Here is a 12925-nt window from a genome sequence, read left to right as displayed (position 1 = left end):
ATCACTTTCCAATAGTTTCTAAAACTGCATTCTTTTTTCCCCCCTTAATTATTGTAACAAATAAATGCACAAAAAAAATATAGAAACAAAAATACCAAGGCATGGCATCTTTGCTAAAAATTCATTATATCTACATTGAAGAATTTGGAAAGGCAATGATGGATGTGAATCAATTTGATGTCAAAAGAACAAGGTAGGGACCAAGAGCAATTTAAAATTTTCATATGTTCTATATATGAAATGCAAAATGTCACAAGTTGATCTTAAAGTACAAGCTACCAAACAGACAATTTTAACTAATCAAGCGAGAAAAAAAGTTTGCATTTTCTTATTTCATATTCCATTTTGATGATAATGATAATGTTAACTTCCTAGCTGATTGATCTCTTCAAGAAACAATGTCATATTAAGGTAAGAAGAACCCCCTTCTTCCACAGCTCTCTTAGACATCTCTCCAAGCTTTCTTGCTCTTTCTCTTCTCTCTTTGCTCTCTTCTCCTTCATCCATTAGTCTCTCTATAGCACTCTTGACAGTTTCCCTCTTCACCTCAATACCCATCGTCTCTTCCTCTCCCCACTTAGTTGGATTCTCCACGCCAAGACTTACAGCAATTTTCAAAACTTGCACAACTAGTTTCTCATTAAGAAACTGGTCTGCGAACGACGGCCACGTAACCATTGGAACGCCGGCACATACTCCTTCTAGAGTAGAATTCCATCCGCAATGAGTCAAGTCTCTTAGTTTGGTGTACTATGAATACTTATGCATGTCAACCAAAATTTGGGAAGGCTCTACTATGCATTTTTGCAGAAGCTTTTAATGAATTCCATAAAGATGTGTTTATTGTGCGGAAAAAAAAAAAAAAGAATAAAGTTCCAAGTACTTGCTAAAACTAGTACTTTCAAATTCTAAAAGTCAAATTTGAAGTGAATTTGGTTTTTTTTTATTTTTTTTAAGGGCAGATGGTTTATATTTTCTTGACAAAGCATCTTATTTCTTACCGGGGATGGAAATCATGAAGACATGTAGTTATATGTTGTAGAAAATCACTTGCACGTGAAAAATGAGTTAATGATGATGATGATGCTTATATCCGGTTAAAAAAAAAAAAAAAAAAAAAAAAGACATTATTGAAATTTGGCGACACTTTAAACGACATTTAATGTGCTGACTAACCATGCGTGGATAAGAGGCAATAAACCTTAATAAAAATAAAAATAAAAAGACAAAAAAAAAAGGACAAAACCCTTAAGCTATGCATGCAAAAACACAAGAGGAAATAAATTTTGAGCCTTAAGATAACAAGTAGTTCTGCTGATCTTTCATACAACTCCAGACTCCTCACCACTTATGGTTGTTGTAATTTAGCACATATCTTGTTCTATGTTTGATATTTTATAATATATTCTATTATTTCAAGTAAAACACCAAAATCTATTCACATTAAAAAGTAAGCAAGTTGTTCTTCAAGCGTCATGATCTCCTAGATAAATTTTTGTAGTTTAATAGAATGGCGCATGGAAACTTTGCAAATCTTTGTGATTGCGTATAAACTTTGTGTGGTTCACATGCAGAAGAAAAGCTTTCTGGAATGTTAATATTTTGTGCCCGCATCAATATATTTCATTATCTAGAAGGGACCACAGTTAGAAGAGATCATCACTTTCCAATAGTTTCTAAAACTGCATTCTTTTTTCCCCCCTTAATTATTGTAACAAATAAATGCACAAAAAAAATATAGAAACAAAAATACCAAGGCATGGCATCTTTGCTAAAAATTCATGATATCTACATTGAAGAATTTGGAAAGGCAATGATGGATGTGAATCAATTTGATGTCAAAAGAACAAGGTAGGGACCAAGAGCAATTTAAAATTTTCATATGTTCTATATATGAAATGCAAAATGTCACAAGTTGATCTTAAAGTACAAGCTACCAAACAGACAATTTTAACTAATCAAGCGAGAAAAAAAGTTTGCATTTTCTTATTTCATATTCCATTTTGATGATAATGATAATGTTAACTTCCTAGCTGATTGATCTCTTCAAGAAACAATGTCATATTAAGGTAAGAAGAACCCCCTTCTTCCACAGCTCTCTTAGACATCTCTCCAAGCTTTCTTGCTCTTTCTCTTCTCTCTTTGCTCTCTTCTCCTTCATCCATTAGTCTCTCTATAGCACTCTTGACAGTTTCCCTCTTCACCTCAATACCCATCGTCTCTTCCTCTCCCCACTTAGTTGGATTCTCCACGCCAAGACTTACAGCAATTTTCAAAACTTGCACAACTAGTTTCTCATTAAGAAACTGGTCTGCGAACGACGGCCACGTAACCATTGGAACGCCGGCACATACTCCTTCTAGAGTAGAATTCCATCCGCAATGAGTCAAGAACCCGCCAATTGATGGGTGTGATAGGATTAGTACTTGCGGAGACCAACCCCGGATCAGCAGGCCTCTTCCTTTAGTCCTTTCCTCAAATCCATCTTCTATAATCCATTTTTCTAGCTCTTTTAATTTACTCCCTCCTCTTATAACCCAAATGAATGGCTTGTTTGAGGCTTCCAAGCCTGATCCAAGCTCTATCAATTGCGGAGTTGTAAGATTACACAAGCTTCCAAGGCAAACATACACCACAGAGCTTGGTTCCCATGAATCAAGCCACTTGAGGCACTCATGATCATCAATAACAGACTTGTTACCTCTTTGAGCCTTGTCCAAGTAGTCTTTGTTGCATAAGGAAGCCGGGCCAATATACCATACTTTATCGTTTCTTGCCTTCTTGTATGCCTTGACATATTTCGGCTCCAACTCTTCGAAAGTATTCATGATCGCCCCATAAGACCCCATCTCAGCTTCCATTGTTTTCTCAAGGAAGGATGTCATACTCGGAGACGATGGTCCTAGTACCTGAGCTCTGGTAACCTCGATTCGATCAGGCAGGTCAGGGACAACAAAGTACTCAGTGTCGGAGCTTATGTTCTCAGGAACCTTGGAGGCAAATATGTTGTGCAAGCATAAGAGGACAAAGCAGCTTCCTCCATGGAAGGAAATCCTTGGGATGTCGAATTTACGAGATATGTTAAGTGTCCAAGGTAGGGACATGTCAGATATTATGCAATTTGGCCGCGGTGTAAGCTCTTCGAACAACTTTTCTGCTGGCTGCTGCAGCATACACATCGCGTTAAAGAAATTCTGCGAATATCCCAGAGAAGGCAGCATGTCAAAATTCTCACATCCTTCGGGCAAACCTGCTTCTTGAGAAGGAAACTTGAGTTGGATGAGATTAATGTTAAGACCAGACTCTATGGCACGAGCAAGGACCGCTTGGAAACGGGCTGCATTGTGAGGTGTGGTGACTATGGTGATTTTGGCACCGCGTTGTGCCAGCAGTCTAGCAATGTCTACCATTGGGATCATGTGGCCTTGTGCCATTAAAGGAAACAAGAGAAAGTGAAGCAGGGGAGCTTGGTAAGCCATGGGAAGCTTTGGAAATACAGAAAATTCTCTAACTTGAGGTGTATTTCTTTTGCTCAGATCCTATAAATAGCTCCAAAAACTAGTGGCGCTTTCTTTTTCTGATGTTGTAAGCACATGCGTATGCGTTTTAGAGAACAGAAATTGTGTGGACGGTGTTGTTTGCTCATCTCCAGAAACTCTTTAAGCGACTCTCACTTTAAAGAACTCTACACTTTTGTACGTTTGTTTAATTGCAGAATATGTGTAGAAGGTCAGAAATAGACAAGAATGAATGTCAATTTCTTGACCATATAAGCCAATAAAAGAACACTAGGAAATCTTTCATTTCTTGATCCTTCTTTTTGTTTTTTTTTATTATTATTATTATTATTTTGATGATTAAGTTCTCCATATAGAAGGATAACTGACCTCATATTCAAAAAGATAGAAATTATATACACATATTCGTTGTTCATAAACATATACATATTTCATTGTTCATAAACATAATACATAGTAGCAATAAGACTTTTTTTTTCCTCTTATCACAAAACCAAAAGACATATCTAGGTTACAATGCACACCTTTGAAATCTTTAATATTGTTGCTTTACATATTGGATTAACAATTCCATATTCAGATAAGAAGATCCACCTTCTTCTATTGCTCTTTTTGCCATTTCCCCAATCTCTCTCGCTTTCTTTCTTCTTGCCTCTGCTTCATCTCCTTTATCCATTACCTTGTCTATGGCTTTCTTCACATCCTCACTCTTCATTACCAAACCGGCCTCTTCCTCCAAACCCCATGTCACAGCAGCCTCAACTCCCACACTTACACCGATCGCCATCACCTCCACAACCAACTTCTCATTAAAGAATTGCTCTGCAAACAACGGACATGTCACCAGTGGCACGCCAGCTCCAGCGCCTTCCAGGGTCGAGTTCCAACCACAATGTGTCAAGAACCCTCCAATCGCGGGATGAGACAAGATCAGTAACTGTGGTGCCCAACCACGGATCACAAGTCCTCTCCCCATTGTCCTCTCCTCAAATCCTTCTTCAGAAATCCATTTCTCTAATCCTTCTGATTTCTCACCTCCTCTTATCACCCAAATGAATGGCCTATTTGATGCTTCCAAGCCTAAACCAAGCTCTTTTAGCTGCCATGGCTTAAGCCCACAAATGCTTCCAAGGCAGGCATATATGACAGAGCCAGGTTCCCAAGAGTCCAGCCATTTCAAGCACTTGTTGACATCTATAGAAGCCATTTCACCTCTCTCAACCTTGTCTAACTCATATTTATGACAACCCGAAACCGGACCAATACACCAAACATTGTTTCCCTTCACTCTCTTATACTCTTTGACATATTCTGCTTCCAACTCTTCAAAAGTATTCACCACAATGCCATCTGCTATAGCTTCAGCTGCTCTCATTTTATTGCGAGCTTCGGTTAAGTCTGCTGAGCCCGGATTGAGATTCTCGGGTAGCTTGGCTTTGGTCAATTCCACTTTGTGAGGTAAGCCAGGAACCATAAAGGAATCTGAATTGGGAACTCCCTCATGTACCTTTGAAGTTTCCAACCTGCTTGTACATGAGAAGGCAAAGCAACCGATTCCATCAAAAAATATCCTTGGAATCTTGAACTTTCTACAAGTTTCAACTGTCCATCCGAGATTCTTACCAGACACAATGCAACTCACTGGTGGCTGCAAAGTTTGCAGCAAGTTTTCAAATGGTTGTTGCAGCATGTTAGTTGCCGCGAAGAAGTTCTTGATCAGGCTACGCTCGGGGAGTTTGGCCATGTTCTCGCATCCCTCTGGCAAGCCAGCCTCAAGATATGGGAAGTTGAGAGTTAGAAATTGGATTTTAAGACCAGATTCAACTGCTCTTTGGATCATGGAACTGAATTTGATGGCATTGAGAGGTGTTGTGACGATGGTGGCAATCACGCCGTGTTGGGCTAACAGTTTAGCCATGTCTGTCATTGGTATGAGATGGCCTGGGGACATTAAAGGTAACAAAACAAAATGAAGCTGATTTAGTCCCGAATCCATTTCTGGTTTTCAATCAGAATTGATCTTCTTATGAAGGAAAACAAACAAGTTATTGAGAAAAAAACCAAGTAGGCTAAAGAGAGAAATCCTAAAAAAGATTAAAACAAGAAACTAGTGAAAACAAAAAAAAGAAGTTGCTGAAGGAGGAACAAGTAGTTTGAATTTTGAAAGAAACTAGACAGAATTTAAATAGAAAAAAAAAAAAAAAAAAAAACCAGAACAAAAAACAAAACTAGGCTAAGTGTAATGACCAAGACCAGCTTTTGAGTTCCTTCAAAGGGTGTTTTTTGATTCTTTAAAGGAGAAAAAAAAATGAAGTGAAAATTCCAAAGGAGTTTCCACTCTGTTAAGAGTAAATATAAATAAATTATATAGAACATGTTGTGCAGGCCTTGATCCCTTATATGCGGCATCCTTCTCGTGCCAGTAATGCATGAAAATCATCACCACTGTGAAGTTGCCATCAATGGGGCCACAAGGGTCTAATCTTTGGCCATTCTTAGTCTGATGATATATTTAATGATGGGATTTGTTTGTGACACTTGCACTGCAAAGTGCTAGAATTAGAACTTTGACTGCACTTTTTCGTGTGAGTTACCACAATTTTCAATATTAAAGCATAGACAATTTTTGTCATGGTGGAATTGGATAATGGCATAATCACATTAATCATTTTACTTTTTGATCTAATAACAATTGGGGAATCGCCAATATATGGTTAAACACAATGAACAATAGTGGTGAGAACAAAAATATACATCCCCCCTTCCACAACTCCCAAGTGCAAAGCAACAACCACATTCTCTTCCTTTTGATAAAGAAAAGTAATTTTTTTTTTTTGTTTAATATGTTTGTTTAGTCAATTCAAAAGTCCCTTTCTTAGAAACATATATAGCACTTGACCATTCTTAATTCTTCTGGGCTAAACAATAAATGGGGTCTCCACAAAAATATTGATATTTTGTTAACTCAATTTTTTATTTTACATGGTCCGTTTCCACTTACATTTATATATTGTCATCTAAGACAATCAATCTTGTTTCCATGTATTTTATAATTTCATAGAGATTTTTATTTTGAACCGTCAATATTAGATTCTCTTTAGTTTTGTATAATTTTTGTTTATAAAACTTATTGAAGCTAATACAAATGAGACACATCAAAACAGGACCCTAACTAATTTTTAATACAACAATTCCCCACTTAGCATTGGGGGCATGATTTTTTATTCTTTTTTTCCTGGCAATAGCACTGCGAATATCGAAGCCATAGAAAAAGACAGCATAACTAACACAGATAAAATAATAGAAAGAAAGTCAAATATTATAGGCCCGTTTATTTCGCTGATTCGAGTTTAGAATTCGAGTTTTACTACAGTAAAAAGCTCTCACAAACAATCACATCTAACTTTTTTGCTACAGTAAAAAGCTCTCACATAAAATCACATCTCAACTCGAATTAAAAACTCGAATCAGCGAAGTGAACGGGCCCTAGACTTTATAGTAATATGACGGCTTTTGGTTGATACATAAAAACACGTCCGTACAAGACCCCTAAATGCTACAATGACATGATGTGTGTGTGGTTTTTCCCGCCCAATAATATGATTCATTTTTTATTACTCTTCAACAATATGATATTATCAACCCCATTCTCGTCCAAGCACTTTTGCACAGTTTGGAGTTTGGACAGAGAAATAAAGCTGTAAAATTGGGTATATGATAATGAATACCCTAATGAATATGTGACAAGACTATGATACATGGTACAAGTAATGACTGCGTTCTTGTTTTATACACGGAGAAGCCAAGTTTGGAGCAAGAAACCCGTAGATGCCCAAGAAGAAAACTGCACTTGCTTGATGGGTCCCACTAAACGAGTTGGTAGAACCGCATTCAGTGGGACCCATCATCGTATAAGTGTAGGAGTTGTTCTTTTCACAACTCAAGTCACAATTTAAGTTTTATTATTACAGTATTTTCTGTCATAAAAACTTAAAATCAACTTTTTTACTACAATAATTTTCTCTCACATACACAACTCTAATTGTCAACTTGAGTTGTGAAAAGAACAACCCCGTAGAGATTTATCGGAATGGAGATGAATCTCTGTTTTCTTTTCTTTTTTACATGATGAGGGAGAGAGAAACTAGCATTTGACACCGCGGGATTCTTGATGCTAAAATCTTTGAAGGGCCTTATAATATTCCTCATTTTCAGTACAAAAGACTGTTGTGCTTCCCTGGAATATAACTAGCCGACAAAAGAAGCCAATTGTATACATGGGGGGGCCATAAGTTCGATAATCAGAAATGCTTCATTGGATTCTTTCAAACCAGAAGAAAAAAACGTATAATCCCTTGTGCGTGTTCTTTATTCGAATATAGAAAACTTGGAATGATATTCACAGTTACATCACGTATTAATTAAAAATACTTAGCAATGAAGTCCTATCCTATCACTGTGTCAATAATATTCTATAGGGAAGCAAAAGATTCTTTATGGACTTGTCCAATCTACTCAACTTTTTTCATATTTTTGTATTCTAACATGGAAATTTAATCGGTAGTTTAAAGTGTTGCAAATTAGCCCAAGCAAGGCAACCATTATCAGCTGTTGTTGATTGGATATCGAAAAATCTTGCCAATTGTGAAGACAAAAGGGTCCTGGAAAGAACCATGCAATGCAATGCAATGCAAGTCGGTCTTCGGGTTTTCTACTGCCATCAGCTTCTAGACTTGCTCTACTAGCATAATTGTCGCGTTTATGAATTCCAAGGCTAAGCTTGTTGAAGATAGCATGACAAAATTCCGAGAACCTTTGAGTAATCCATTCTTGTTTCTTGACGTACAAGTTTAGGCCGAGTTCTATGACATTATAGATAATAGTCTAATTGACATGCTAATTTTTTAAAAAAATGAAATAAAAAATAAAAAAATAAAAACTACCAATAAAAGAATAGCAACTCAAATGCAAAGTAAGTCGCTATTTAAGTATCAAGAAATTTGAGATAAAACTTAAGCCCCTTCTAAACTGCTGAGTTCATAAACATGAAAGGGTGTTTAACGATGAGCATAACCACTTTTGATCACCTTTCAAATATATTCTAATTTTCTCATCTTGTTACATTGGACGCAAAGGAATCACATCATCTCATATCGTCATATTAAAAGATAAACCAAGAAAGCTTTCTTCATCATTTTAGGAAAGCCACAACTATCCAGGACCCTGGTTTTATGTATTCAACATTCTCTAATGTACAACATCCTATCTATAAACAAACTAAATATACAATTCTTCTAGGCACAACATAGAGATTTGACAAAGCAGCAATCACACAATTTACAAACAATTGACACACGATAGAGTGCAGATTTAACACCAACAACTGTACAAAATTACAACAGATACAACACCTTCTGTTACTCCTAACTCAACATATCATCCAACTCCAAGAACCCTCAGCCGCAGCTATTTTCATTAAAACTTGAGTTAGGTCAAGGAGCGAGTTACCTTTTGTGTCAAAGATGCAGAAATGGGTTCAACAGTATGACATGCTCGATTTAGCATCTTTGAGCACTGCCAATCAAAACACTCAAGAATCATGACCCCTCAGCGACAATTCTGCACGATCAGGTCGATCTGCTCTCCACGAAAGTGAATTTATGGATTTCAACAGCAAACCCAGGGCAGAAGAGCATGTTGCTCTAACAACTGCATCTGATGATCGACTCATTTTACCCACCAACACTCCGAACACCTAAAACAAGATATGACCTTTTGAGACTGCTATTTAGTTTTACATACACCATAACTAAGGATACCTATTCATCTGAAAATACCTGAGTATAATAAATAGCCAAAACGTGCTGATCAGCTGAAAAAGATAGAATACTGCTCGATAAGTATATAGCATTTGCTTGGATTACTGGCCAAGGGGCATCAAAAGCCTGTGACATAAAAACGTACTTGTTCAAGTTAAAGAACAACTTGAAGGAGAAAGAAGAAGAAACAATGGAATGGGATCTAAATCAGATATTAGCAAAAACAAAAGCAGCAAACAATGAGCATTGCAGCGAGTGATCGATAGGGTTAAGGCTCAAAATTTACTATTCAACATAGAAACGACAATTGATAAGAACCTGTACTATTGATGCCATGTAAGTATCAACTCTGGAGGGGAGATGCTGAGCAACTTGCTTTGAGAGGTCTCTGACGAAGTTCTCATAGTCGCTTCTGAAAAAAGGCAAGGCAGGGTAACCTTTTTCCATTATAAAGTAAGGGGCTATTGCCATAATTTTTCTTCCTTTACCCAAAAAAAAATAAAATAAAATAAGTAAAATAAAACCGGACACTTTAAATGTGTCAAGGAGTACCTATGATCAGAGTTGAAACCATGTGTGTTGAGGATTGCACATAATCCTTCCAGTTCAAACAAGTGGACAATTCGTTTTAGAGTATTCTATTGATAAAATGCAAAAGAAAGAAGTGTTAATACTTCAATGTTCAAATGCAAACCGCAAAAAACACCATAGAATAGGTTATAAGCAAATACCCGACAAGCTTTTCGAACACCAATATCATCATCATGCAGATGCAAAACCAAGCGGGGAAAAGCGACATGTATCTGATCATATCAATGACATTTACAGTATCACACTTTGACAAACAACAAATTAACGACAACAGCATTATATTTACATAGGACCAACTATGTTTCCTTCTGAATTTTAATTAGATAATAGATCACTAACAGTTCTCGAATGAGGGGATGTCAAAAAGATACCTGCTCAAGAAATGCCTCACGATGTACCCCAACTCCATAGTTGCTTAGTGCTCCAAAAGCCGCAAAAGCGTTGGCTCGCATTTTTGCATTCATGCATACCTGGTCCATACATACAGTAAATTACTCTGGACATTCAATATAAAAATAAATTTCTAAATTTAAGATCGCATGTGTTTTTAATTTTCCTTTACTCTAACAACTAATGGAATAAATCAAGTAAGGAATCAACTTCCCATACCTGAAGATTACGAAGCCTAACAGAAAGATTAATTACAACAGGTTCTACTGCATCATTAGGTGCTGACTCAAGTATCTATTCATGTAAACAAAAAAGAGAGTTAAAAAATAATAATTTTTTTTTCCCCCATTTCATAGGGAAAAACAAATCAGAATACTTCAGTAAAAACGTTTAACTACAAGCAGAAGAGTTTCACCGTGAGTAAGCAAGAAACTGCAGTTAATTGCACAGATTCATCTGAATCATCCAATAGAGCCAATATTACTCCCAGAACTTGAGCTGTATACCGCAGAATATGAATAGATGGTATCTGCAGCCAGAAAATCTTTCAAAAGTCACTTTCTCCCACGATGAAGAAAACAGATAACACTTTAAAAAATGCAATATGTCTCCAGAAAGTTCCATATTGCATGAAAATACGGATGAATATGCATGCATGGCAGAAAATGTGCCTTCATGTCTTTGTAAAGAAATTGAAGTGTCCCCTTGGCAATAGTTAGAACAATCAAAACAAAAAACAAAAACAAAATATATATATATATATATATAAACAAAAAAACAAAACAAAACAAAAAAGAAGTGCAAACTAAAAGTTCAATTGCACAATTTCTGTTCAAGTAATTGAAACCTGAACTAGTCCTCTCAAACACAAGCGTCTAACTGTTGGAGACTCATCTGACACGTGTTGACACAACACCTCCACCATCTCCTCCAATAGGGACCCAAATCCACCACTGCAGTATTAATAAATTAAAAAATGAGTTGAAATTAAAGTGGCTAAAACAAATTAAAAGAGAACAAAAAAACATGAAAGTTGTAGTAACAGTAGAACATGATAGAAACTACTCGAATATAGCTAGTTAAGGGAGAGAGAAGAAGAAGAAGCTCTGACACAATCCAAATAAGACAAGTCACCAAAATGCAAGAGATGAAGAATGAGTTGAAATTAAAGTGGCTAAAACAAATTAAAAGAGAACAAAAAAAAATGAAAGTTGTAGTAACAGTAGAACATGATAGAAGAAGAAGAAGAAGCTCTGACACAATCCAAAGAATGAGTTGAAATTAAAGTGGCTAAAACAAATTAAAAGAGAACAAAAAAAAATGAAAGTTGTAGTAACAGTAGAACATGATAGAAGAAGAAGAAGAAGAAGAAGAAGAAGATGACACAATCCAAATAAGACAAGTCACCAAAATGCAAGAGATGAAGGCTCTCGATCCCTTAAAGACAGAGTAAAACATGGTTACGTGGTATATTAGCAACTCTTAACAAATATCTGACATTTACCTGTACCGGACAAACTCTGACAATGCAGCAGCTGTAGCTTCTCTTTGGTATTTCTGGTGTCGATCCAATGATTTAGTCAAAAGTAAACATATAGATTGAACCTGCAGTAATAAATAAATTTAAAAAGGGAAAAAAAAAAAGTAAGAGCGCAGTGGGCGATGCATTTGAATTTCTTTAGTACGTCCATTTGCTAGCCAAAGGAATACAGTCAAATTTCTTCTGCACTGCGCAAGGAGTTACAAAGATCTAGAGAGAGAGAGAGAGAGAGAGAGAGAGAGAGAACAAAAATAAAATAAAAAGGGGTCTCGAAACTCATGAAAAGAAAGTGAGACTTGTGCGGCAATTTTGTTCATTAGTATCTAGTATAAGATGACAACGCCTCCCAATAGTGAGCAGGTACTTGGGCTTTAAAATTTGGCCTACAACAACTACAATTTGATGCAAAAGAACGACGAATTGTAGCCCAAGAAGAAGAATGAGGAGGAGGAGGAGAAGGCGGCTTCAGACTCTGCATGCAGGTTTTCCCATTGCATGTAGGCGAATGTAAGAAGGGTCGCATTTGTGTTTCAACGGAATTTCAACACAGTTCAGCAGCAAGTTTGTTTCTTCACCTCATTTTCTCAACTCTTGTCTCTTCAATCTCCTTTTACAGTTTTTTTTTTAATTTATTCTTGCCACTGCTGGCTGCCAAAGTTAACTCTCTTTTTACGTTTGAGAACTTCTTTGTACCTTTTATTTTAATCTATACTCGTTTAGCTAGTTCGGTTAGAAGGATGAGGGAAGACTGCTTGCCACATCCCACTACCTCTCATTATGCCCCGGCCCATGACTAAGAAGTCTACTTCTAATGGATACTTTGAATGAGCTTGGGTAATTTAAGTAGATATCACATAATTTGACTTGTCTCTATTCATGAGGCTCAACTGTCCCGCAAGGGAGTGAGAGGATCACTTTCTCACAAGGTCTTCTGTCCATTTACAGAAAGCAAGCTCTTCTTTAGCAAACGAACCTTTATCCTGGTCATAGTTCTCACCACATGCATCTGTCTGATTCCCTTATGTACTAATTGACCACACTACAAATGTTATAATTGACCCCACCCC

The 12925-nt window shown here is 36.7% G+C and overlaps 3 protein-coding genes across 4 annotated transcripts in view; all 3 read right to left on the bottom strand.

The window, feature by feature from the left end:
• Window positions 1-223: 223 nt before the first annotated feature.
• Window positions 224-3517, bottom strand: LOC21405411 (UDP-glycosyltransferase 73C6). Of its 2 annotated transcripts, XM_024167229.1 has the most exons (2): window positions 2391-3517; window positions 224-732 (listed from the first exon to the last, which is right to left on the bottom strand). In XM_024167229.1, exons 1-2 carry the CDS (start codon window positions 3477-3479, stop codon window positions 364-366), a joined length of 1458 nt encoding a protein of 485 aa, XP_024022997.1. In that variant the 5' UTR covers window positions 3480-3517; the 3' UTR covers window positions 224-363. The 2 variants fall into 2 exon arrangements, with proteins under 2 accessions (XP_024022997.1, XP_010098834.1); XM_010100532.2 differs by lacking the exon at window positions 224-732 and having other exon boundaries at window positions 1867-3517.
• A 536-nt stretch (window positions 3518-4053) lies between these two features.
• On the bottom strand, window positions 4054-5589 carry LOC21405410 (UDP-glycosyltransferase 73C6). The gene has a single exon (XM_010100531.2). It carries the CDS (start codon window positions 5512-5514, stop codon window positions 4054-4056), a length of 1461 nt encoding a protein of 486 aa, XP_010098833.1. The 5' UTR covers window positions 5515-5589.
• A 3067-nt stretch (window positions 5590-8656) lies between these two features.
• Window positions 8657-12925, bottom strand: part of LOC21405409 (protein SHOOT GRAVITROPISM 6) — an 18524-nt gene continuing 14255 nt past the window's right edge. The window contains exons 42-51 of the mRNA XM_024167216.1: window positions 11823-11923; window positions 11166-11271; window positions 10734-10847; window positions 10538-10612; window positions 10300-10398; window positions 10069-10140; window positions 9890-9975; window positions 9656-9749; window positions 9356-9463; window positions 8657-9273 (exon numbers count right to left, since the gene is read on the bottom strand). Of these exons, the coding sequence (XP_024022984.1) occupies window positions 9109-9273; window positions 9356-9463; window positions 9656-9749; window positions 9890-9975; window positions 10069-10140; window positions 10300-10398; window positions 10538-10612; window positions 10734-10847; window positions 11166-11271; window positions 11823-11923 (1020 nt within the window). The 3' untranslated portion in view covers window positions 8657-9108. The remainder of the gene's footprint in view (window positions 9274-9355; window positions 9464-9655; window positions 9750-9889; window positions 9976-10068; window positions 10141-10299; window positions 10399-10537; window positions 10613-10733; window positions 10848-11165; window positions 11272-11822; window positions 11924-12925) is intronic.

This window comes from Morus notabilis, unplaced genomic scaffold, assembly GCF_000414095.1.
Source record: "Morus notabilis unplaced genomic scaffold, ASM41409v2 Scaffold124, whole genome shotgun sequence".
In the NCBI taxonomy this organism is placed as follows: Eukaryota; Viridiplantae; Streptophyta; class Magnoliopsida; order Rosales; family Moraceae; genus Morus; species Morus notabilis.
Note: the sequence above shows the minus strand (reverse complement) of the source record. Positions and strands in the feature narration are given on the sequence as shown.